A 27,496-nucleotide genomic window follows, 5' to 3' on the forward strand; every position below is an offset into this window, starting at 1 on the left:
TGTGCCGTATATTTTATGGTAAAATTAGTGATGTCATTACAAAGTAAAATTGGTGACGCAAAAAACAAGCCCTCATATGGGTCTGTGTATGAAAATGTAAAATGATTTGTAGAAGGTAAGGAGAAAAAAAAAATGCAAAAATTAAATTGGCCTGGTCCTTAAAGGTGTACTCCGCCCCTAGACATCTTATCCCCTATCCAAAGGGATAAGATGTCAGATCGCCGTGGTCCCGCTGCTGGGGAGCCCCAGGATCCCCCCTGCGGCACCCCGCTATCATTACAGCACAGAGCGAGTTCGCTCTGTGCGTAATGATCGGCGATACGGGGGACGGAGCAGCGTGACATCATGGCTCCGCCCCTCGTGACATCACGGCCCGTCCCCTTAATGCATGTCTATGGGAGGGGGCGTGGCGCCACGCCCCCTCCCATAGACTTGTATTGAAAGGAGCGTGCCGTGACGTCACGAGGGGCAGAGCCGTGACGTAACGATGCTCCGGCCCCATTACGTGCAGAGCGAACTCGCTCTGTGCTGTAATGATAGCGCGGTCCCAGGGCTCCCCAGCAGCGGGACCACGGCGATCTGACATCTTATCCCGTATCCTTTGGATAGGGGATAAGATGTCTAGGGGCGCAGTACCCCTTTAAGGCCAAAATGGGTCCTTAAGGGGTTAAATGGGCATGGTAAGGCTAAGTTTCCACTTGGTTTTTTTTCTGGCAGTTTTAGGAAAACTACCACTGCAGTTTTTGAGCCAAAGCCAGAAGTGCATTCAAATGGAATAGGGCATATAAAGGAAGGACTTACACTTCTCCTCCCTTTTGATTTTGTCTCAAAAACTGCAGTGGCAATTTTCCAAAAACTGCCAGAAAAAAAAAAAAAACAAGTGGAAACTTTGCCTAAGATCCAAAATCATTTTATATGTTGTTTCCCGTGAAAACCCACCACTAGGGGTCCCCATACCTACTGGGACACTAACCAGTCCTGCAGCAGCATCAGCTTGTCCATGAGTTATGGTCAAGAGATGACTCATGGACAAGGCTGCATAAGCAGGAGCACCAATCACCTCCCACCACCACAGGAGAGGGACACACCCCCTTCCCCTTAGAGGATTTTGAACACTGTGAGCTAATGAAAAGAAGTATTTTTATTAAAAAATGATATAGAGGCATAAAATGTACATAGATGTACATGCTCAGGATTAGGTACTGAGTAACATAGTATTTTTTTTGTGGGATCTGACAGGTAGGCTTTAAGGGGTTAAGCTATGGTCACACAGGGTTTTTTTTAGCTTTATTTTAAGCTACCATTCTGTTCACAAACAGGTTTTTTGCTTTTGGTCCATTTTTCAGCTATTAACATCTCAAAAGGAGGTTTAAAAAACAGTGTGTGAACATAGCTTAAATAGGCACTGTCATTAGAACAAACATTGCATAGATCAATAGTACAGGCAAATATAAGAAACTTTGTAATATATCAGACAAAAAGACTTTTTTCTCCTGTTATCTCCCTCCTCCTGATGCTCAAATCATCCTCTGAAAATCTACTCAACTTTGTCCTGTGTCTGCAAGACAAGGAATACAAGTTATCTTTATAGAGCATTCATGATCTGTACTTATTGTAGCTTTTTCTCTATAGGTCTTCATTAACAATATTGCTTAGATTCTATGTTACATCCTGTATCATCTTCTTTGCAGATCTGCCTTTACTCTACACTTCTACACAGTATTATTTTCAGCAAACTGCCTTGTATCTGCTTTTCTATCTATTGTCAGCCTGTGTGAGCTGTCCCCCAGGGATTCTCTTTACCCTGACCACAATCTGAGCTGGTTGGTCACCACAGAAAGCCTGTGAGACAGACTTATCATATATTTCTTTTCATAGCAGCTAAATGGTAGGAAATGATTAATGAGGATTATTTAAAAAAGATGCTCTATTTTACATTCAGGAAATAAATAACATCAGTGTAAAGATGTTCCTAGCCTTTAGGAATCCACCAAGGTGAAAACTACAAAATTGGGACTATTGAAAGGACATTTGAATTTTGTTTCTTCCATGCTTCACGTATTTTGCACAGAGCTTGTTCTCTGCTGACAAGTAAATGATTGATAAATTACACTTTACATGTTAAATTGTTAACCATTAGAAACCTCTAGAGAAAAGATACACACATAGGGGGAGATTTATCAAAACCTGTCCAGAGGAAAAGTTGCTGAGTTGTCCATAGCAACCAATCAGATCGCTTCTTTCATTTTTCAGAGGCCTTTCCAAAAATGAAAGAAGCGATCTGATTGGTTGCTATTGGCAACTCAGCAACTTTTTTTTGGACAGGTTTTGATAAATCTCCCCCATAAATTTTAGGGCCCCATAGTAAAATTTAGAAAGGGTCCCACTACCTATTGAGAACTTCATCAGCCTGCTATACCGAATCGTTCATGTTACATGTGCATTTATGACCACTTTGAGTATTACACAGGTGCCAGCAAATTCAGATGTTGTACGACATGCAATATCTGCTTTTCTCCTTCGATGACATGTAAATATATTTTTGGATTCAAAAACTACTCATACTTACAAGTAGCTCGTCCATGCTTGTCTGGCACTTCTCTAAGTTTATTCTCTTTATGGCGACCCGCTCTTGTCTGGGTTTGCATAGTGCTGCTTGAACCACTGCTGTGGCACCACTTCCTAAAACAAAAAAATGTAAAGATTTAGAGAACATCAAAGTGATTTTGATAACATTAGATAATCTGTTTTTTGTTTTTGTTTTGTTTTTTTTGTTTTTTGCCTATGTAGTACAGTATAGGCTATTATGTAAAGGTTCTCGTGTATGCTTACCAGTTTTAGCTGATGTGACAGGCATGGGTTTTAGCCCCAATGATTCCCATTTTACCACTAAAATTATTTTCAAAAATTTCCATAATTTCCTCTGACTTTGCAGAGAGAGGGGGGTGGGGTCTTATCCCTAAAGAGATCACCTGGTGATCAATCTACCATCTGACTCATAAGTGGGTTGGGGTTACTTCACCAGTTTTGATGTGTTTTCTTATTCAAAGTGTGTTTTTTAGAGAAATAGTGCCACAAGGTGAACATGATGTGACCAATAATCACAACTCAGGTGGTTTATGAACAGATATACAGTATTTAGAGAGGACAAGAGAGACACCATATGCTTTCCACAGCCGTACAAGAATATTATATGGCTTGATAGTGGTCTATAGTGGACCGAAATGTCGTGGAACATATCTGCTACAACTTATGCTGCTCTATTTGCCATGTACAAATACGAGCAAATATAAAACTGTTTAGGTTTTGTCAAATGGAATCACTTAGGGCCCAGTCTGCAGTGTAATACTCACATCTCTACTTTAGATGTAAGGAACAGAGGCAAGACAGGCCAAGGCCTGGAGTTCATACAGGATGAGGGATGAAGCTCTATGGCCACAAAGACACACAACGTTAGTCTGGCGTTTTTTTTTTTTCTACTCAAGAATAAGATGGGGGGAATGCCAGAAAAAATATACAATAAACACATTTTTTCTAGCATTTTCATTCACCCATAGAAGTCAACATTTCTTGAAAAAAAACACACCACAAATGTGTGAAACTGCCAAAAGTTTTATCTTCCTACTGACCCCCAGGTAACATCTGGCTGCAGTGTGTTGCTTTCGCAGCCACGTCCCTTCATCCTGCTTCCTAATATTTCCCTTTCCAGCCCCTCAGCCCCTCTGCTTGCAGCTCCTTAATTTATTTTATAATTTGTGTAAACATGTGGAGGCGAGCGGCAATGTGTACACATCATTTACATGGTACATTTCACAGTGCCCTAAACATGTAAGCATTAAGCGCTACAGAAAGTTTACTCCTGGCACAAAAGTCCCTATATGAACTTTCCATAGCGCTACATGCCGAATGCATAGGACACTGTGGAAAGTACCATGTGAATGGTAATATGTACACATAAGGAGGCAGGACGAAGTTGACCTGTTAGTTTAACCTCTGTTGTATGTAAATTGTTTGAGGGTTTTCTAAGAGATGCTATTTTGGAATATCTTGATAAAAATAAATGTATGACTCCATATCAGCATGGCTTTATGAGGGATCGGTCCTGCCAAACTAACCTGATCAGCTTTTATGAGGAGGTGAGTCCCAGACTGGACCAGGGGCAATCGCTGGATGTCGTATATCTGGATTTTTCCAAAGTATTTGATACGGTGCCACATAAAAGGTTGGTGCATAAAATGAGAAGGTTTGGGCTGGGGGAGAATGTGTGCAAGTGGGTAAGTAACTGGCTCAAAGATAGGAAACAGAGGGTGGTTATTAATGGTACTTATTCTGATTGGGTGACTGTTACTAGTGGGGACCACATGGGGTCCGTCTTGGGTCCTGTCCTATTTAATATATTCATTAATGACCTTGCAGAGGGGTTGAATAGTAAAGTAGCAATCTTTGCAGATAATACTAAACTCTGTAAAGCGGTAAACACTATAGAGGAGAGGGCATTGTTACAAATGGATCTGGATAGGTTGGAGGTTTGGGCTGGGAAGTGGCAGATGAAGTTCAACACTGATAAATGTAAGGTAATGCACATGGGGAAGAAAAATCCGGGCTGGGATTATGTATTAAATGAGAGAACACTTGGGACGATTGACGTGGAAAAGGATTTAGGAGTCTTAGTTAATAGTAAATTTAGCTGTAGTGACCAGTGTCGGGCAGCTGCTGCCAAGGCAAATAAAATGATGGGGTGCATCAAGATACCCACGACAAGGAAATAATTATACCGCTGTACAAATCACTAGTCAGACCACACATGGAATACTGTGTACAGTACTGGGCACCAGTGTACAAGAAACATATAGTGGAGCTGGAGAGGGTTCAAAGACGGGCAACCAGAGTAATATGGGGAATGGGAGGACTACAGTACCCAGAAAGATTATCAGAATTAGGGTTATTTAGTTTAGGAAAAGAAGGCTTAGGGGAGACCTAATAACTATGTATAAATACATCAGGGGGCCGTACAGAGATCTCTCCCATGATCTATTTATACCCAGGACTGTATCTATAACAAGGGGGCATCCTCTACGTCTAGAGGAAAGAAGGTTTCTACACCAGCACAGACGGGGTTCTTTACTGTAAGAGCAGTGAGACTGTGGAATTCTCTGCCTGATGAGGTGGTCATGGGGAACTCTGTAATAGAGTTCAAAATGGGTCTGGATGTATTTTTGGAGAATAATAACATCTCTGGTTATGTATAATAGATTTATAGGGACAGAACATTGATCCAGGGATTTATTCTGATGCCATATTTAGAGTCGGGAAGGAATTTTTACCTCTAGTATGAGGGTTTTTGCCTTCCTCTGGATCAACTCAACTCAATAGGGACTTATTAGGGTTAGAGGTTGAACTTTATGGACTCTGGTCTTTTTTCAACCTTATGAACTATGTTACTATGTTATGAACTATGTTACACTGCAACAGGAGTTGAGCAGAGAAAAATAAATAGGTCATGCAGTATTTTCTTCTCCATTAAACTCCCTTTAGCAGATGCCAGCAGCCCTGTAAACTTAAAGTGGTTATCCAGGAAAAAAACTTTTTTTATATATATCAACTGGCTCCAGAAAGTTAAGCAGATTTGTAAATTACTTCTATTAAAAAATCTTTATCCTTTCAGTATTTATGAGCTGCTGAAGTTGAATTGTTCTTTTCTGTCTAATTGCTCTCTGATGACACGTGTCTTGGGAACTGTCCAGAGTAGAAGCAGATCCCCATAGCAAACCTCTTATACTCTGTGCAGTTCCCGAGACAAGCAGAGATGTCAGCAGAGAGCACTGTTGCCAGAAAGAAAGAAAAAAACAACTCAACTTCAGCAGCTGATAATTATTGGAAGGATTAAGATTTTTTAATAGAAGTAATTTACAAATCTGTTTAACTTTCTGGAGCCAGTTGATATATATAAAAAAGTTTTCCCCTGAAATATCCCTTTAATCTTAGTTTTTCTGCTCCTCACAATACCCCACATGGCCAGTGGTGGTAGCAGAGAGCTCCATATCAGGTTTAACTAAAAAACAGGACTTCCACTAGAGACGTAACATTTCTGGAAATTTTGAAGCCACGAAAACAAAAAAAAAATGTTTTCCTGCTTTCTTTTTGGAAAACAAAATGTAAAAAAGATACAGTATGTAAATTGACAAAACTTCCAATGCTGGATGTTGGTCTCAGTGCAGGAGGAAAAAAATTATTAACTAGCCATCCAGACTCAGAAAATAAGCAAACATTGTCTGTGATGCGGGAGTCAATGCGCAAAACAAAAACACACCATGCACATGCCCGCTAGTATGAAAATTCCCCCTTTTGTGCGTTGTTTGATTACTACCTACCGTTTCGTCTACAATCAGTGAATCAGCAAGAAGCCAAAAAGTCAGGGGAGTAATATATAACTGCAGGATTAGATGATGCATAGGGTTTGTGTGACATCTGTAACCATGCAGACACATAGGTCTGCATGGGAGCTGTATACAGAAAGTGGGATATTTCTAATCAATGGTCGTTTCTTTCTTTTTAAGGGGTTATCCACCATAAGGTGATTTTAGTACTTACCTGCCAGGCAGTAATGGACATGCTGAGGAAGGATCTGTGCTTGTCTTGAAGCTAAACGGCTATGTTCTGAGTCAACCATAACAATGTGGCTATGCTTTTGTGAAATGGATATTTCCTGTTTGAGTTCCCTCCTTTCAACTACAAGTCCCAGGATTCCTTGTTTGTAAATGTAAGGTCACTTTTCTCCCTCTCACCCATCAGCCACCCCAACCATTGACACACATCTCTACTCCCTTCCATGCAATAGACCAGTGTTTTCTAACCAGGGTGCCTCCAGCTGTTGCAAAACTACAATTCCTTGCAGAATTATCTCTTTTTTACCCCCACAGTAACTCCACCCATTGATGCAAACCCAGACTTCCTCTGAATACCTGACTAGTGATGCAATGTCTCGGGCCGCACTGTAACCTGGGAAAACCTGAGACAGCACTAATTTTGAATGCTGCTTAAAAAAAACATTGGGGCAAAAATCACAGAATAATTGTGAGACCACCATCACACACAGGTACAGACACTATTATGAACTACACTAACTTTACAGCCCCTGTAGCCTAGTCAAATAAAAAAAAATCCTGGAATACCCCTTTAAGTCTAGACCGTTGTTTTCTAACCAGGGAGCCTCCAGTTGCTGCAAAACTACAACTCCCAGCATGCCTGGACAGCCGTTGGCTGTCCGGGTATGCTGGGAGTTGTAGTTTTGCAACAAAATGGAAGGATAAAATGTTGCTGCTATTATTGAAGATTTTCTGACAACCCTACACTATCGGATCCCTTCAGTCATTTGCAGCTATAGATCTTCCGACACTCCTTAGCTAAACACAAACAGAATTTCTACTATATTAATGTAGCATCCGGGCCAAGAACAAAAGCTGAGCGTAAAGTAAATATTGCTTTAGCCAAAAGTAGGATATGGAACGTCAGCGTAATGAGATGAAATTACCCCCAGGGGAAAGGAACAGAATCATTACTGTCCACTTCTACAAGCTAAATAGCTGTACCCAGAGACACCACCGTATACACGTACTGTACGATATACAGCACCAGATGGGATCTGCTAGAGAGTAAGTAAAAGCATATTCTCTAAGGGGCAGACTCCAAGCTTTAGCATTGAAAGTACTGAAACATTATGATATACATTCTGTTCCCTGGATCTTATAAAGTAAGGGGTGTGTGTATTTATCTTTACACATCTTATATCTATCTTTCATATGGACCCTTGACCAAGGTCTGGACTCTGCGTGCACCGCTGAAATATCTTATTTGGCCTGGATGTGATGTTTTCCTCTATAATTTTATCTATCTATCTCATACCTATCTATCTCATATCTATCTATCTATCTATCTATCTATCTATTCATGTCTATCTATTTATCTATCTCATATCTATCTATTTATCCCAATCTATCTATCTCATATCTATCTATCTAATATCTATCTATCGATCTATCTATTCATTCATGTCTGTCTATCTATCTATCCATGTCTGTCTATGTATCTATCATATATATATATATATATATATATATATATATATATATATATATATATCATATCTATCGATCTATCTATTTATCACTCAATGGGGGAGATTTTTCAAAACCTGAGTAAAGGAGAAATGGTCCAGTTGCCCATAGCAACCAATCAGATTGCTTCTTTCATTTTTAAAAAGGCCTGTGAAAAATAAATGAAGCGCTCTGATTGGTTGTTCTGGCCTACTGTACCACTCTTCCTATACACAGGTTTTGATCATTCTTTCCCAATGTGTGTAACAAGTGTATGTGGGTAAATTCCAGCATCACTTCCAAAAATCGATAAAACTTGGCACATACGTTACTTATGTGTAAACTAAAAATAAGGGTTGGTTAGATAAAGAGTACCTGTCACAAAAGAAACTTTTCTAAACTAACTCAGGTTATGTTCCCTAACTAATCCCTACACTCCTCCCACTTTAAAAAAAAAAAAATTCAGAGCTGTAAAAAAGAAAAAAAAATGTGTATCATACCTTTCTCACATAATAAAATCTCCCAGCAGGAGAAAGTGGGCGTTTCTCAGCAGGCATTACATCACTGAAGCCTACTGGGGGACAACTTCTGTGCTCACATCGTTGCGGCACTTTGATGAATAGAAGACCTTAGTGCAGAGAAGCACTTCCTGAGTTTGGTCTCCTGCCAGGCCGGGAGGAGACCAGACTCACAGTATTAATTGTGGCAGTGAACAGAACAGAGCCACCTAGTGGTCATTTTTTTCTATTACATTTTAAACATTTTAACGATGATAATTTTAAAAGCAAGTGAATGGCAAAGTGTCTGCTAATTACACAAGGAACATTATATTAAAAGTTTTTTTGGTTACAGGTACTCTTTAAATTAACACTAATTCACCCCCATTTGTGAGGGTCAGGGTTTTTTGTCTTATGCCACATGCAAGTCTATGTGACTTCCATTATCTTACTGTCAAGTATGGGCAGGGAAGGAGTGCACTCTATTCTTCTATTCTCGCCCACTTCCCTGTCCCTGCTTACTTACGTACCTGCCCTAAACGACAGGTCCGTAACCACGAAGACAGTCCCTTCCTTTATATGTGAGGGGCGTAATTGTCAAAATAATAAACTAAAATGACACAGACTAGGTCCGGGGACAGTAGGATAACAGACAGACTAACAAAAAAATACTAAACACTCACACAATAAGTCCAATGTCAGCTATCCGCGTCTGAAGCCAAGAGATGTCACAGTACAAAATTGCTAATACCAGAGAGAATAGTCAGAGAGAGGAGCCAAAGGTTCAAAAAGCCAGATATAACAATTACAGAAAACAGTTAGAGTAGAAACTGAGCTCTATAGCAAGCACTGACTGGGAGTAAACTGCCAGCTTATATGGAGCCAGAACAGGTGCTCCAATCAAGGTCAGCTGACCAGTCCAGACAGCCGGGCGTAACCAGGCAACAAGAAAACAACAAGGAACCTGTCAGAACCTTTTAACCCTATAGGTTCTGACACTTACTCCACAAGCTCCACTCTGCATCTCCGTGGGAGTGTGTCGGTCCAGCTTGCAAGTCACACCCCTTCCGCAAGCCACATCCTTCTATTTTCTGTTCTTTTTTTTGTTTCGTCTTTACGCCCGATACACCCACATCACAGGTTCTTTAACCACAAACTCTTCATGACAGCTCAGTCCCACCTTACTCCACTAGCTCTGCATCTCCAGGTGACTGGTTTGGTGCAGCTTCAAAGCTACACCCCTCCCACAGAACGTGGTGTGGGGTTCTGTAGGGGTCTGGAATATTAGTTTAGGGTGTCTGATATGGGTACTTATTTATAGTGGATTTTCTGGGCTTTGTATTCGTTTAGGGGGTTTGGGGTCTGTAATAGTTTAGGGAGCCTGGTCTTGGGTCCATTTTAGTTGACGTGGTATTAGAAAATTGTAAACTAGTTCTGGAGAATTGACTATGTCGTAAATAGCACTGGAGCCTGAGGAGGTCCGTAAACCTTGGATACTGAGTACTTGACTCCTTCATTGCCCTCCACCCTATACATTTATGGCATAGCTATATGATATATCATAAAGAGTTGGTAGACTTTGAGACCCTCACCTGTGGTCCTTGTTCCCTATTAAAGAGCTGATGCTTTGCCCATTGAATTCAATGGATAGTTGGCCATGTAGACAACCCTTCAGTGCAGTCTAAGAGAAGCACTGTGTCTGTAAATGGGCAAACAGGGGTCATGGGCTCCCAGCACAAGACATATATGAAGAATACAGGTCAGCTAGCACAGCTACAAGTGAATCATGCTTATTCTGGTACAAGACTGTCTGCCCTTTGCTTGGATAACAAGCTCCTGATCTCTTTGGACATCATATCACTATGGAGACCATGGATAATTAATAGTTATGTGAGACATCCCTACTGTCTAATTGCTTATCTATTTATAATTACAATGAGTCGGCAATTTGTTGCAGACACAAGTTACACATCACGCTTTTACTGAGAATTCCATGGGAAAGTTTATTGAAACTAGCCAAAATGGAAAGTGTAGAAGTTGCCAATAGCAACAAGACTAATATGTCTAAAATCCTACCTGTACCAGAACATGGCAACTTTAGGCCTAATTCACATGAACGTTTTATGGCCCTGCATTAGATTTGCCTATTAAGCGCCAAAAAACAAAACTCAATCCTTTTATGGGATATTGGGGATATATATTTCTCTACTTAGGACTAGACTTCCCAGGATTAAAGTTTAAATACACACTAAAAGCCTAAAATTTTCCCACAGATTACATCACAAACGCACTGTATTCCCATACTGTGCAACTTACAATGTGATCAGTGGATGCTGACCATTAGGACATTCCCCAATTACCAGAATGAAGGAAATATTCTGGATGGTGGACAGGGGCAAGCTGCGTTCCCCTGTCTGGTGCCCTCTGACATGTACAACCATCCAACATCAAAAGTGAGACGCTGGATAATTGTGAACTGTCCAATCCAAATGAATGGGATCAGTTCTAGCAGCAGTTTCCCTCCGGTGCACGCCAGAGAGAAACTATGCCGGACCCCTGATAATTGTGAACCCAGCCTTAGATAGAAGGTTGTTTTAGTATATAAAGTACTGACAGAATTATAGTCATATTGTTCCCGAAAACAGTAACAGCTATAACGACCCTCTCTAAATCATAAATAGCATCACAACTAGGTCAGAGACTCTGCTAGTGATGCTGCCCCCTGCTGACAGTACAGCATTACCAACTCCCCCAAAGACCTAAAATTCAAAAAACTAGGTTTAAAGGGGTATTCTGCTCCCCAGTGTCCTGAACATTTAGTTCTGAATGCTGGGTGCGGGCATTCGTGGTCGCCCCCTTGTGATGTCACACTCCGCCCCCTTGTGATGTCACACCCCACCCCCTCAGTGAAAGGCTATGGGAGGAGGCATGATGGCTGTCATGGCCTCTTCCCATAGACTTGCATTGAGGGGGCGGGGCGTGATGTCACAGAGGCGGGGCGTGACATCAAAAGGGGGCGTGGCGACCAAGGAAGCCCACACCCAGCATTCAGAAGTAAATGTTCTGGATGCTGGGGAGCATAGTATCCCTTTAAGTAGGTTGATGCAAACTCACTGGATTCCAAAAAACAAAGCAGCCCATTTGGGCGGGAAACCCAGCAACCTAGCAACTCTAGTTAGGACTCACAGAGAAAGCCTGTGAGTCCTGCATTCCCCACCCACACACAGTGATTGACAGTTTCTTGTTCATGACTTTGTACCAGTAGAAGCAAAGTTGAAAACAATTGAATATATGAGGTACCGTATATCAGGGTGTGGTTTGTCATAAGGCAAGCTTTTCAGATATTCCTTGTATAATGTTATAAGGACAACATAATATGGACAGTATAGAGGGAAGGTATTTCCTTTATCAGTGATCTCAGATGCCATTTGCACTTAACCCCTTAAAGACGCAGAGCATTTAGAACTTGAGGACACAGACCATTTTAATTTAGAGTTTTCAGTTTTATCTTCTTGCCTTTGGAAAACCTTTTATTTTTTCATCCACAGACTCATATGAGGGCTTGTTTTTTGAGCAACCCATTGTACTTAATATTAAAGCATTTAATTGTACTATAGCATGTATGATTAACCCCTTAAGGACCGGGGGTTTTTCCGTTTTTGCATTTTCGTTTTTTGCTCCTTGCCTTTAAAAAATCATAACTCTTTTAATTTTGCACCTAAAAATCCATATGATGGCTTATTTTTTGCGCCACCAATTCTACTTTGTAATGATGTCAGTCATTTTGCCCAAAAATCTACGGTGAAACGGAAAAAAAAATAATTGTGCGACAAAATTGAAAAAAAAATGCAATTTTGTAACTTTTGGGGGCTTCCGTTTCTACGTAGTACATTTTTCGGTAAAAATGACACGTTATCTTTATTCTCTAGGTCCATACGATTAAAATGATACCCTACTTATATAGGTTTGATTTTGTCGTACTTCCGGAAAAAATCATAACTACATGCAGGAAAATTTATATGTTTAAAATTGTCATCTTCTGACCCCTATAACTTTTTTATTTTTCCACGTATGGGGCAGTATGAGGGCTCATTTTTTGCGCCGTGATCTGAAGTTTTTAACCAAAACATTTTTGCATTGATAGGATTTATTGATCGCTTTTTATTCATTTTTAAATGATATAAAAAGTGACCAAAAATGCACTATTTTGGACTTTGGAATTTTTTTGCGCGCACGCCATTGACCGAGCGGTTTAATTAATGATATATTTTTATAACTCGGACATTTCCGCACGCGGTGATACCATATATGTTTATTTTTATTTACACTGTGTTTTTTTTATGGGAAAAGGGGGGTGATTCGAACTTTTTAATAGGGAAGGGGTTAAATGATCTTTATTCACTTTTTTTTTCCACTTTTTTTTTTGCAGTGTTATAGCTCCCATAGGGACCTATAACACTGCACACACTGATCATTGTTATCCCACAGGGACCTATAACACTGCACACACTGATCTTTATCATTGATCACTGGTTTCTCATAGGAAACTAGTGATCAACGATTCTGCCGCATGACTGCTCATGCCTGGATCTCAGGCACTGAGCAGTCATTCGGCGATCGGACAGCGAGGAGGCAGGTAGGGGCCCTCCCGCTGTCCTGTCAGCTGTTCGGGATGCCGCGATTTCCTCGCGGCTATCCTGAACAGCCCACTGAGTTAACCGGCAGCTTTCACTTTCGCTTTTAGCCGCACGGCTCAGCTCTGAGTGCGCGGCTAAAGGGTTAATAGCGCACGGCGCCGCGATCAGCGCTGCGCGCTATTAGCGGCGGGTCCCGGCTTCACTATGACGCCGGGCCCGCCGTGATATGATGCGGGGTTACGTTATATCAGGAGAGCAGGACCAAGGACGTACCAGTACGTCCTTGGTCCTTAAGGGGTTAAACAAAAAATATTTTTATGGAGAAATTAAAACGAAAACTGCAATTTTGCAACTTTTGTGTTTATGTAATGAACTTTATGCTTAAAAAATATTTTTTTTATTCTGTAGTTCATTGTGATTATTAACCCCTTGGGGACCAGAGCATTTTTTGCAATGCTGACCACTGTTATTATAAGCATTAATAACTCTGGGATGTACTTCCGAGATAGTTTTTTCATGAAATATTCTACTTTATGTTATTTAAAATTTCGTCAATACTTGTATCATTTCTTGGTGAAAAATTTCACAATTTCATGAAAAATTTCACAATTTAGTATTTTTATAACTTTGAAGCTCTCTGCTTGTAAGGAAAATAGACATTCCAAATAAATTATACATTGATTCACATATACAAAATGTCTACTTTATGTTTGCATCGAAAAGTTGCAATTTTCCAATTTTTCAAGTAAATTTCAAAATCTGAATTTTTCAGGGACCAGTTCTGTTTTGAAGTGAATTTGAGGGTCTTTATGTTAGAAATACCCAATAATTGACCCCATTATGAAAACTGCACCCTCAACGTATTCAAAATAACATTCAGAAAGTGTGTTAACCCTTTAGGTGTTTCACAGGAATAGCAGCAAAGTGGAGGCGAAAATTCTAAATCTTCATTTTTTACACTAACATGTTCTTGTAGACCCATATTTTTTATTTTTACAAGGGTTAAAAGGAGAAAAAGCCCCCCAAAATATGTATCCTAATTTCTCTCAGGTAAGGAACTACCTCATATGTGGATGTAAAGTGCTTTGTGGGTGCACTAGAGGGCTCAGAAGAGAAGGAGAGAAGGAGCGACAATGGGATTTTGGAGTCAGTCACCTGGTGTTAAGGCTCCCTATACCCCTTGTTATGTTCCGTGAGGGGTGTAGTTTCCAAAATGGGGTCACATGTGGGTATCTATTTTTTTTCCGTTTATGCCAGAACCGCTGTAACCAGCAGCCACCCCTGTGCAAATCACCAGTTTAGGCCTCAAATGTACATGGCGCTCTCACTCCTGAGCCTTGTAGTGCGACCACAGAGCATTTAACAACCACATATGGGGTATTTCCGTACTCAGGAGAAATTGTGTTACAAACTTTGGGGGTCTTTATTTCCTTTTACCTCTTATGAAAATGAAAAGTATGGGGCAACTCCAGCATGTTAGAGTAAAAAATAAAAAAAATTTACACTAACAGGCTGGTGTAGACCCTAACTTTACCTTTTCATAAGGGGTAAAAGGCGAAAAAGCCCCCAAAATTTGTAGCGCAATCTCTCCCGATAACCGAAATACCCCATATGTGGCTCTAAACTGTTGCCTTGAAATACGACAGGGCTCTGAAGTGAGAGAGCGCCATGCGCATTTGAGGCCTAGATTAGGGATTTTCATAGGGGTGTACCCAGATGCAAGCATTACACTTGCCTCCTCCACCAAAAATACTGTATGTCAGTCTTCTATACGGTATGTGTGTCAGTGTTATACAGCATGTGTGTCAGTGTTATACAGCATGTGTGTCAGTGTTATACAGCATGTGTGTCAGTGTTATACAGCATGTGTCAGTGTTATACAGCATGTGTGTCAGTGTTATACAGCATGTGTGTCAGTGTTATACAGCATGTGTGTCAGTGTTATACAGCATGTGTATCAGTGGTATACAGCTTGTGTGTCAGTGTTATACAGCATGTGTGTCAGTGTTATACAGCATGTGTCAGTGTTATACAGCTTGTGTGTCAGTGTTATACAGCATGTGTGTCAGTGTTATACAGCATGTGTCAGTGTTATACAGCATGTGTGTCAGTGTTATACAGCATGTGTCAGTGTTATACAGCATGTGTGTCAGTGTTATACAGCATGTGTGTCAGTGTTATACAGCATGTGTGTCAGTCTTATACAGCATGTGTGTCAGTGTTATACAGCATGTGTCAGTGTTATACAGCATGTGTGTCAGTGTTATACAGCATGTGTCAGTGTTATACAGCATGTGTGTCAGTGTTATACAGCATGTGTCAGTGTTATACAGCTTGTGTGTCAGTGTTATACAGCATGTGTGTCAGTGTTATACAGCATGTGTCAGTGTTATACAGCATGTGTGTCAGTGTTATACAGCATGTGTCAGTGTTATACAGCATGTGTGTCAGTGTTATACAGCATGTGTGTCAGTGTTATACAGCATGTGTGTCAGTCTTATACAGCATGTGTGTCAGTGTTATACAGCATGTGTCAGTGTTATACAGCATGTGTGTCAGTGTTATACAGCATGTGTCAGTGTTATACAGCATGTGTGTCAGTGTTATACAGCATGTGTCAGTGTTATACAGCTTGTGTGTCAGTGTTATACAGCATGTGTGTCAGTGTTATACAGCATGTGTGTCAGTGTTATACAGCATGTGTCAGTGTTATACAGCATGTGTGTCAGTGTTATACAGCATGTGTGTCAGTGTTATACAGCATGTGTGTCAGTGTTATACAGCATGTGTGTCAGTGTTATACAGCATGTGTGTCAGTGTTATACAGCATGTGTGTCAGTGTTATACAGCATGTGTGTCAGTGTTATACAGCTTGTGTGTCAGTGTTATACAGCATGTGTGTCAGTGTTATACAGCATGTGTCAGTGTTATACAGCATGTGTCAGTGTTATACAGCATGTGTGTCAGTGTTATACAGCATGTGTGTCAGTGTTATACAGCATGTGTGTCAGTGTTATACAGCATGTGTATCAGTGGTATACAGCTTGTGTGTCAGTGTTATACAGCATGTGTGTCAGTGTTATACAGCATGTGTCAGTGTTATACAGCTTGTGTGTCAGTGTTATACAGCATGTGTGTCAGTGTTATACAGCATGTGTGTCAGTGTTATACAGCATGTGTGTCAGTGTTATACAGCATGTGTGTCAGTGTTATACAGCATGTGTGTCAGTGTTATACAGCATGTGTGTCAGTGTTATACAGCATGTGTCAGTGTTATACAGCATGTGTGTCAGTGTTATACAGCATGTGTGTCAGTGTTATACAGCATGTGTGTCAGTCTTATACAGCATGTGTGTCAGTGTTATACAGCATGTGTCAGTGTTATACAGCATGTGTGTCAGTGTTATACAGCATGTGTCAGTGTTATACAGCATGTGTGTCAGTGTTATACAGCATGTGTCAGTGTTATACAGCTTGTGTGTCAGTGTTATACAGCATGTGTGTCAGTGTTATACAGCATGTGTGTCAGTGTTATACAGCATGTGTGTCAGTGTTATACAGCATGTGTGTCAGTGTTATACAGCTTGTGTGTCAGTGTTATACAGCATGTGTCAGTGTTATACAGCATGTGTGTCAGTGGTATACAGCTTGTGTGTCAGTGTTATACAGCATGTGTGTCAGTGTTATACAGCATGTGTGTCAGTGTTATACAGCATGTGTGTCAGTGTTATACAGCATGTGTATCAGTGGTATACAGCTTGTGTGTCAGTGTTATACAGCATGTGTGTCAGTGTTATACAGCATGTGTCAGTGTTATACAGCATGTGTGTCAGTGTTATACAGCTTGTGTGTCAGTGGTATACAGCATGTGTGTCAGTGGTATACAGCATGTGTGTCAGTGTTATACAGCATGTGTGTCAGTGTTATACAGAATGTGTCAGTGTTATACAGCATGTGTCAGTGTTATACAGCTTGTGTGTCAGTGTTATACAGCATGTGTGTCAGTGTTATACAGCATGTGTCAGTGTTATACAGCTTGTGTGTCAGTGTTATACAGCTTGTGTGTCAGTGGTATACAGCTTGTGTGTCAGTGTTATACAGCATGTGTCAGTGTTATACAGCATGTGTGTCACTGTTATACGGTATATGTGTCAGTGTTATACAGCATGTGTGTCAGTGTTATACAGCATGTGTGTCAGTGTTATACAGCATGTGTGTCACTGTTATACGGTATATGTGTCAGTGTTATACAGCATGTGTGTCAGTGGTATACAGCTTGTGTGTCAGTGGTATACAGCATGTGTGTCAGTGTTATACAGCATGTGTCAGTGTTATACAGCATGTGTGTCAGTGTTATACAGCATGTGTGTCAGTGTTATACAGCATGTGTGTCAGTGTTATACAGCATGTGTGTCAGTCTTATACAGCATGTGTGTCAGTGTTATACAGCATGTGTCAGTGTTATACAGCATGTGTGTCAGTGTTATACAGCATGTGTCAGTGTTATACAGCATGTGTGTCAGTGTTATACAGCATGTGTCAGTGTTATACAGCTTGTGTGTCAGTGTTATACAGCATGTGTGTCAGTGTTATACAGCATGTGTGTCAGTGTTATACAGCATGTGTGTCAGTGTTATACAGCATGTGTGTCAGTGTTATACAGCTTGTGTGTCAGTGTTATACAGCATGTGTCAGTGTTATACAGCATGTGTGTCAGTGGTATACAGCTTGTGTGTCAGTGTTATACAGCATGTGTGTCAGTGTTATACAGCATGTGTGTCAGTGTTATACAGCATGTGTGTCAGTGTTATACAGCATGTGTATCAGTGGTATACAGCTTGTGTGTCAGTGTTATACAGCATGTGTGTCAGTGTTATACAGCATGTGTCAGTGTTATACAGCATGTGTGTCAGTGTTATACAGCTTGTGTGTCAGTGGTATACAGCATGTGTGTCAGTGGTATACAGCATGTGTGTCAGTGTTATACAGCATGTGTGTCAGTGTTATACAGAATGTGTCAGTGTTATACAGCATGTGTCAGTGTTATACAGCTTGTGTGTCAGTGTTATACAGCATGTGTGTCAGTGTTATACAGCATGTGTCAGTGTTATACAGCTTGTGTGTCAGTGTTATACAGCTTGTGTGTCAGTGGTATACAGCTTGTGTGTCAGTGTTATACAGCATGTGTCAGTGTTATACAGCATGTGTGTCACTGTTATACGGTATATGTGTCAGTGTTATACAGCATGTGTGTCAGTGTTATACAGCATGTGTGTCAGTGTTATACAGCATGTGTGTCACTGTTATACGGTATATGTGTCAGTGTTATACAGCATGTGTGTCAGTGGTATACAGCTTGTGTGTCAGTGGTATACAGCATGTGTGTCAGTGTTATACAGCATGTGTCAGTGTTATACAGCATGTGTGTCAGTGTTATACAGCATGTGTGTCAGTGTTATACAGCATGTGTGTCAGTGGTATACAGCTTGTGTGTCAGTGTTATACAGCTTGTGTGTCAGTGTTATACAGCATGTGTGTCAGTGTTATACAGCATGTGTGTCAGTGTTATACAGCTTGTGTGTCAGTGTTATACAGCTTGTGTGTCAGTGTTATACAGCTTGTGTGTCAGTGTTATACAGCATGTGTCAGTGTTATACAGCATGTGTGTCAGTGTTATACAGCATGTGTGTCAGTGTTATACAGCATGTGTGTCAGTGGTATACAGGTGGTGTGTCAGTGTTATACAGCATGTGTCAGTGTTATACAGCATGTGTGTCAGTGTTATACAGCATGTGTGTCAGTGGTATACAGCTTGTGTGTCAGTGTTATACAGCATGTGTCAGTGTTATACAGCATGTGTGTCAGTGTTATACAGCATGTGTGTCAGTGTTATACAGCATGTGTGTCAGTGGTATACAGCTTGTGTGTCAGTGTTATACAGCATGTGTCAGTGTTATACAGCATGTGTGTCAGTGTTATACAGCATGTGTCAGTGTTATACAGCTTGTGTGTCAGTGTTATACAGCATGTGTGTCAGTGTTATACAGCATGTGTGTCAGTGTTATACAGCATGTGTGTCAGTGTTATACAGCATGTGTGTCAGTGGTATACAGCATGTGTGTCAGTGTTATACAGCATGTGTGTCAGTGTTATACAGCATGTGTCAGTGGTATACAGCATGTGTGTCAGTGTTATACAGCATGTGTGTCAGTGTTATACAGCATGTGTGTCAGTGTTATACAGCATGTGTGTCAGTGTTATACAGCATGTGTGTCAGTGTTATACAGCATTTGTATTTGTGTTATACAGCATATGTGTCAGTGTTATACAGCATTTGTATTTGTGTTATACAGCATGTGTGTCAGTGTTATACAGCATGTGTGTCAGTGTTATATAGTGTTGCTCGCGAATATTCGCAATTCGAATATTATTCGCGAATTCGCGAATTTCGCGAATATAGCGCTATATATTCGTAATTACGAATATTCGTTTTTTTTTTTTTTCTTTTTTTTTTTTCTTCACAGTACACATCACAGTGATCACCCCTCTCTGCTTCCAGCTCGTGTGGTGTAAAGAAGGCTCTAATACTACTGTGTGAGACTGGCGTGCGAAAATTCGCATATGAGAAAATTCGCATATGCTAATTTTCGCATATGCGAATTTGCGCGTATGCTAATTTTGTATTTGCTAATATTCACATATGCTAATTTTCGCATACGCGAATATTCGCATATGCGAAAATAAAACGAGAATATAACGAATATGCGAATATTCGCGAATATATGACGAATATTCGTCCATATATTCGCGAATATTCGCGAATTCGAATATGGCCTATGCCGCTCAACACTATACAGCATGTGTGTCAGTGTTATACAGCATGTGTGTCAGTGTTATACAGCATGTGTGTCAGTGTTATACAGCATTTGTGTTTGTGTTATACAGCATGTGTGTCAGTGTTATACAGCATGTGTGTCAGTGTTATACAGCATGTGTGTCAGTGTTATACAGCATTTGTATTTGTGTTATACAGCATGTGTGTCAGTGTTATACAGCATTTGTGTTTGTGTTATACAGCATGTGTGTCAGTGTTATACAGCATTTGTATTTGTGTTATACAGCATGTGTGTCAGTGTTATACAGCATTTGTGTTTGTGTTATACAGCATGTGTGTCAGTGTTATACAGCATGTGTGTCAGTGTTATACAGCATGTGTGTCAGTGTTATACAGCATGTGTCAGTGTTATACAGCTTGTGTGTCAGTGTTATACAGCATGTGTGTCAGTGTTATACAGCTTGTGTGTCAGTGTTATACAGCATGTGTGTCAGTGGTATACAGCATGTGTGTCAGTGGTATACAGCATGTGTGTCAGTGTTATACAGCATGTGTGTCAGTGTTATACACCATGTGTCAGTGTTATACAGCATGTGTGTCAGTGTTATACAGCATGTGTGTCAGTGGTATACAGCTTGTGTGTCAGTGTTATACAGCATGTGTGTCAGTGTTATACAGCATGTGTCAGTGTTATACAGCTTGTGTGTCAGTGTTATACAGCATGTGTCAGTGTTATACAGCATGTGTCAGTGTTATACAGCATGTGTGTCAGTGTTATACAGCATGTGTGTCAGTGTTATACAGCATTTGTGTCAGTGTTATACAGCTTGTGTGTCAGTGTTATACACCATGTGTCAGTGTTATACACCATGTGTCAGTGGTATACAGCTTGTGTGTCAGTGTTATACAGCTTGTGTGTCAGTGTTATACAGCATGTGTCAGTGTTATACACCATGTGTCAGTGGTATACAGCTTGTGTGTCAGTGTTATACAGCATGTGTGTCAGTGTTATACAGCATTTGTGTCAGTGTTATACACCATGTGTCAGTGTTATACACCATGTGTCAGTGTTATACACCATGTGTCAGTGTTATACACCATGTGTCAGTGTTATACACCATGTGTCAGTGTTATACAGCTTGTGTGTCAGTGTTATACAGCTTGTGTGTCAGTGTTATACAGCATGTGTCAGTGTTATACACCATGTGTCAGTGGTATACAGCTTGTGTGTCAGTGTTATACAGCATGTGTGTCAGTGTTATACAGCATTTGTGTCAGTGTTATACACCATGTGTCAGTGTTATACACCATGTGTCAGTGTTATACACCATGTGTCAGTGGTATACAGCTTGTGTGTCAGTGTTATACAGCATGTGTCAGTGTTATACAGCATGTGTGTCAGTGGTATACAGCATGTGTCAGTGCTATACAGCATGTGTCAGTGTTATACAGCTTGTGTGTCAGTGTTATACACCATGTGTCAGTGTTATACACCATGTGTCAGTGTTATACAGCTTGTGTGTCAGTGTTATACACCATGTGTCAGTGTTATACAGCATTTGTGTTTGTGTTATATGGCATGTGTCAGTGTTATACAGCATTTGTGTTTGTGTTATATGGCATGTGTCACTGTTATACAGCATTTGTGTTTGTGTTATATGGCATGTGTCAGTGTTATACAGCATGTGTCAGTGTTATACACCATGTGTCAGTGTTATACAGCTTGTGTGTCAGTGTTATACAGCTTGTGTGTCAGTGTTATACAGCATGTGTCAGTGTTATACACCATGTGTCAGTGGTATACAGCTTGTGTGTCAGTGTTATACAGCATGTGTGTCAGTGTTATACAGCATTTGTGTCAGTGTTATACACCATGTGTCAGTGTTATACACCATGTGTCAGTGTTATACACCATGTGTCAGTGGTATACAGCTTGTGTGTCAGTGTTATACAGCATGTGTCAGTGTTATACAGCATGTGTGTCAGTGGTATACAGCATGTGTCAGTGCTATACAGCATGTGTCAGTGTTATACAGCTTGTGTGTCAGTGTTATACACCATGTGTCAGTGTTATACACCATGTGTCAGTGTTATACAGCTTGTGTGTCAGTGTTATACACCATGTGTCAGTGTTATACAGCATTTGTGTTTGTGTTATACAGCATTTGTGTTTGTGTTATATGGCATGTGTCACTGTTATACAGCATTTGTGTTTGTGTTATATGGCATGTGTCAGTGTTATACAGCATGTGTGTCAGTGTTATACAGCATGTGTGTCAGTGTTATACAGCATTTGTGTTTGTGTTATATGGCATGTGTCAGGGCCGGATTAACGTAGGGGCGGATGGAGCTGCCGCTCCAGGCCCCTACATGAAAATAGGCCCAGTGGCCTGCACAGACGGCCCGCATAGGCCGCCCGTAGGGTTGCCACCCTGCCGGTATTTTACCGGCACAGCCGGTATTTTCATCTACATTCCGGGCTGTGCCGGTAAGTTTGGATGAAAAATACCGGCCATGCAATGGCCGGTATTTTTCATTCACTGACAGGGGCGGACGGAGCAGCATCCCCAGAAGAGCACTGCTTTCATGACCGGCCGTACAATGCCCAGGTCTGACACCTGCAGCCTGTGACAGGGAGAGCTCCGTGCGATGACAGGAAGAGATTGTACAGTCCTGGGGAGGGGGCGTGCACCTCCTGTCTCCTCCCTCCCCCTCCCCCTCCTTCTCTCTGCCCCGTGCAGTCTTACAACTCTCCATAGGCAGAGCAGGGAGGGGAGAGGCCGTGTATCCTGTCTCCCTCTGCAGCGCAGGGCGGGTGAGTGTCTGTGTATATATGTTTCTGTGTATATATGTGTCTGTGCATGTGTATGTGTCTCTATGTGTCTGTGTATATATATATGTGTGTGTGTGTGTAGGGGGGGGGGGGGTAAACTGCCTAATCTGGGGGACAACTATGCTCCTAATCTGGGGGACAACTATGCTCCTAATCTGGGGGACAACTATGCTGCCTAATCTGTGGGACAACTATGCTGCCTAATCTGGGGGACAACTATGCTGCCTAATCTGGGGGACAACTATGCTCCTAATCTGGGGGACAACTATGCTGCCTAATCTGGGGGACAACTATGCTGCCTAATCTGGGGGACAACTATGCTGCCTAATCTGGGGGACAACTATGCTCCTAATCTGGGGGACAACTATGCTCCTAATCTGGGGGACAACTATGCTGCCTAATCTGGGGGACAACTATGCTGCCTAATCTGGGGGACAACTATGCTGCCTAATCTGGGGGACAACTATGCTGGATAATCTGGGGGACAACTATGCTGCCTAATCTGGGGGACATCTATGCTGCCTAATCTGGGGGACATCTATGCTGCCTAATCTGGGGGACAACTATGCTCCTAATCTGGGGGACAACTATGCTCCTAATCTGGGGGACAACTATGCTGCCTGATCTGGGGGACAACTACCCGGCCCTCCACAATATTTTTAGTTTCTCATGTGGCCCCATGGGATGAATAATTGCCCACCCCATTCCTCCTCAACCCCTGGACATTCCTTAACCTGGAGCCGCCCGGGGAAAGGAGAAAGTGAAGACAAGAGACTGGTAAGACCTCTCTGCAAAATTGTGTATTTAATGCAGTGTTTCCCAACCAGGGTGCCTCCAGCTGTTGCAAAACTATTACTCCCAGCATGCCCAGACAGCCTTTGGCTGTCCGGGCATGCTGGGAGTTGTAGTTTTGCAATAGCTGGAGGCACCCTGGTTGGGAAACACTGATTTAATGTTTTAATGTGTGAAACTATCTGCTGCGCTCTGTATCTAATCCTGTCATGTGCGATACTGTCTTCTGAGCCTGTGTATCTAATCCTGTCATGTGGGATATGAGCCTGTGTATCTAATCCTGTCATGTGCGATACTGTCTGCTGAGCATGTGTATCTAATCCTGTCATGTGTGATACTGTGAGCTGAGCCTGTATATCCAAATCTGTCATGTGGGATATGAGCCTGTGTATCTAATCCTGTCATGTGCGATACTGTCTGCTGAGCCTGTGTATCTAATCCTGTCATGTGTGATACTGTGAGCTGAGCCTGTATATCCAAATCTGTCATGTGGGATATGAGCCTGTGTTTCTAATCCTGTCATGTGCGATACTGTCTGCTGAGCCTGTGTATCTAATCCTGTCATGTGTGATACTGTCTGCTGATCCTGTATATCCACATCTGTCATGTGGGATACTATCTGCTGAGCCTGTGCATCTAAATCTGTCATGTGTGATACTGTCTGCTGAGCCTGTGCATCTAAATCTGTCATGTGTGATACTGTCTGATTAGCCTGTTTATCTGACGTTGCGCAGGGGGACGTCACTCGTCATCACAGAGAGCCAGCGTTGCTGTCGCGCACCACCACTACCGCCGCTGCTGGCATAAATAGGGTTTTGGTAGGTATTCTCTAAATGTAATTTTTTTTGTGCGATATAGGAAAATTCCCCCCACATATATATTGTATCCCTCCAATCCCCCGTGCCATTTCTTAAACCCCTGATCCCTCAGCCCCTATGCAATCTGGCCCCTCCCCTTTTGTAGCTCCACCCCCACATAGCCACACCCATGACCGGTATTTTTCTGAGGGAAAGGTGGCAACCCTAGCCGCCCGGCACCCGCAATAAATATGATAACAGAAAAAGAGGGCCGGCCCTGCTTCTTACTTACGGCCCTGGGTCACTGCAGGCCGCTGCAGCACTGTTTTCTTTTTATAAATAGTTAGCCTCCGGCCCTTTAAGGTGAGTGCAGGGGCCGTGGCCGCAATGCCTCTCTGGGAAGAGAGCAGAGGGAAGCTCCTCCCCCTCCCCCCCACACTGTGCAGGCCTGCAGCCCTATTGGAGCAGGCAGGTTCTTTGCTTCCTGTTCCATTGCTGACTACATCACCCGCCTGCGCTGAAGGGGAACAGGAAGACTTCCCCTGCCCACCGCTGTGGCCCCCCATACAACAGGTAATTTTCTGGGAGGAAAAGGTTGAGGGGCAAATTGCTGTTTGGGGGGTCAGTGGGAGTTAAATGGGCAATTTCTTAATGTTTCCTGACCAGGGTGCCTCCAGCAGTTTTAAAAATACAACTCCCAGCATGCCTTTGGCTGTCCAGACATGCTGGGAGTTGTAGTTTTGCAACACTTTATCTATCTCCTATCTATCTATCTATCTATCTAATTTCTATCTTATATCTCAGTGTTTGCTGACCATGGTGCCTCCAGCTGTTGCAAAACTATAACTCCCAGCATGCCTTTGGCTGCCCAGACATGCTGGGAGTTGTAGTTTTGCAACACTTTATCTATCTATCTCCTATCTATCTCATATCTATCTATCTCATATCTATCAATTTCTCATATCTATCTATCTATCTCCTATCTATCTCCTATCTATCTATCTCAGTGTTTGCTGACCATGGTGCCTCCAGCTGTTGCAAAACTATAACTCCCAGCATGCCTTTGGCTGTCCAGACATGCTGGGAGTTGTAGTTTTGCAACACTTTATCTATCTATCTCCTATCTATCTCTATCTATCTATCTATCTATCTCATATATATCTATATATATATCTATCTCATATCTATCAATTTCTCATATCTATCTATCTCCTATCTATCTATCTATCTATCTCAGTGTTTGCTGACCATGGTGCCCTCCAGCTGTTGCAAAACTATAACTCCCAGCATGCGTTTGGCTTCCCAGGCATTCTGAAAGTTATAGTTTAGCAACAGCTGGAGGCACCCGGGTTAGGAAACACTGATCTATCTATGTATCTAATATCTATATTATATCTGTGTTTCCAATATACCATTGTACCTAGTATACCAGTGTACCCACAGTGATAGTGTACCCAATATACCAGTGTACCCATATACCAGTGTACCCCAATATACCAGTGTACCCAGTGATACAGTGTACCCAATATACCAGTGTACCCAATATACCAGTGTACCCAATATACCCAGTGTAGCCCAGTGATACAGTGTACCCAATATACAGTGTACCCAATATACCAGTGTACCCAATATACCAGTGTACTCAGTGATATAGTGTACCCAATATACCAATGTACCCAATATACCAGTGTACCCAGTGATAGTGTTCCCAATATACCAGTATACCCAATATACCAGTGTACTCAGTGATATAGTGTACCCAATATACCAGTGTACCCAGTGATACAGTGTACCCAATATACCAGTGTACCCAGTGATACAGTGTACCCAATATACCAGTGTACCCAATATACCAGTGTACCCAGTGATACAGTGTACCCAATATACCAGTGTACCCAGTGATACAGTGTACCCAATATACCAGTGTACCCAATATACCAGTGTACCCAGTGATACAGTGTACCCAATATACCAGTGTACCCAGTAATACAATGTACCCAATATACCAGTGTACCCAGTGATAGTGTTCCCAATATACCAGTATACCCAATATACCAGTGTACTCAGTGATATAGTGTACCCAATATACCAGTGTACCCAGTGATACAGTGTACCCAATATACCAGTGTACCCAGTGATACAGTGTACCCAATATACCAGTGTACCCAATATACCAGTGTACCCAGTGATACAGTGTACCCAATATACCAGTGTACCCAGTAATACAATGTACCCAATATACCAGTGTACCCAATATACCAGTGTACCCAGTGATACAGTGTACCCAATATACCAGTGTACCCAGTAATACAATGTACCCAATATACCAGTGTACCCAATATACCAGTGTACCCAGTGATACAGTGTACTCTCCCCAGGGCACTGGCTGCTCTTCTGCCCCACATAGTGGATAGTCCTGATGGGCAGGGGCATATACTGTCACTGGGGTCCGGGTATATATACTGTCACTGGGGTCCGGGTATATATACTGTCACTGGGGTCCGGGTATATATACTGTCACTGGGGTCCGGGTATATATACTGTCACTGAGGTCCGGGTATATATACTGTCACTGAGGTCCGGGTATATATACTGTCACTGGGGTCCGGGTATATATACTGTCACTGGGGTCCGGGTATATATACTGTCACTGGGGTCCGGGCATATACTGTCACTGGGGTCCGGGCATATACTGTCACTGGGGTCCGGGTATATACTGTCACTGGGGTCCGGGTATATACTGTCACTGGGGTCCGGGTATATACTGTCACTGGGGTCCGGGCATATACTGTCACTGGGGTCCGGGTATATACTGTCACTGGGGTCCGGGTATATACTGTCACTGGGGTCCGGGCATATTCCTCTTTCCTTCCTCATTAAACTAAAGGGCTCTTGTTTTTCTTGTCCTGTGTTTTCAAATATTTTTTTTTTATAGATAATGTGGAAGTTAGTAGGCAGAGGGGGGGGGGGGGGGGGGGAGGCCTTGAGTTGTGTAAGGGGCCCCAACATTTC

General features: G+C 41.9%; 1 protein-coding gene across 9 annotated transcripts in view; it reads right to left on the reverse strand.

The window, feature by feature from the left end:
* STK39 (serine/threonine kinase 39) overlaps positions 1-27,496 on the reverse strand; it is a 452,628-nt gene that overhangs the window by 342,398 nt on the left and 82,734 nt on the right. For 8 of the 9 annotated variants that reach the window (XM_056533261.1, XM_056533262.1, XM_056533265.1 and 5 more), the window contains exon 2: positions 2,570-2,682. In XM_056533261.1, coding sequence (XP_056389236.1) covers positions 2,570-2,682 — 113 coding nt within the window. Of the gene's footprint in view, positions 1-2,569; positions 2,683-9,273; positions 9,391-27,496 lie in introns of those variants that run through there. The other variant, XM_056533267.1, reaches the window with a different exon arrangement.

Source organism: Hyla sarda, chromosome 8 (genome assembly GCF_029499605.1).
Source record: "Hyla sarda isolate aHylSar1 chromosome 8, aHylSar1.hap1, whole genome shotgun sequence".
NCBI lineage: Eukaryota > Metazoa > Chordata > Amphibia > Anura > Hylidae > Hyla > Hyla sarda.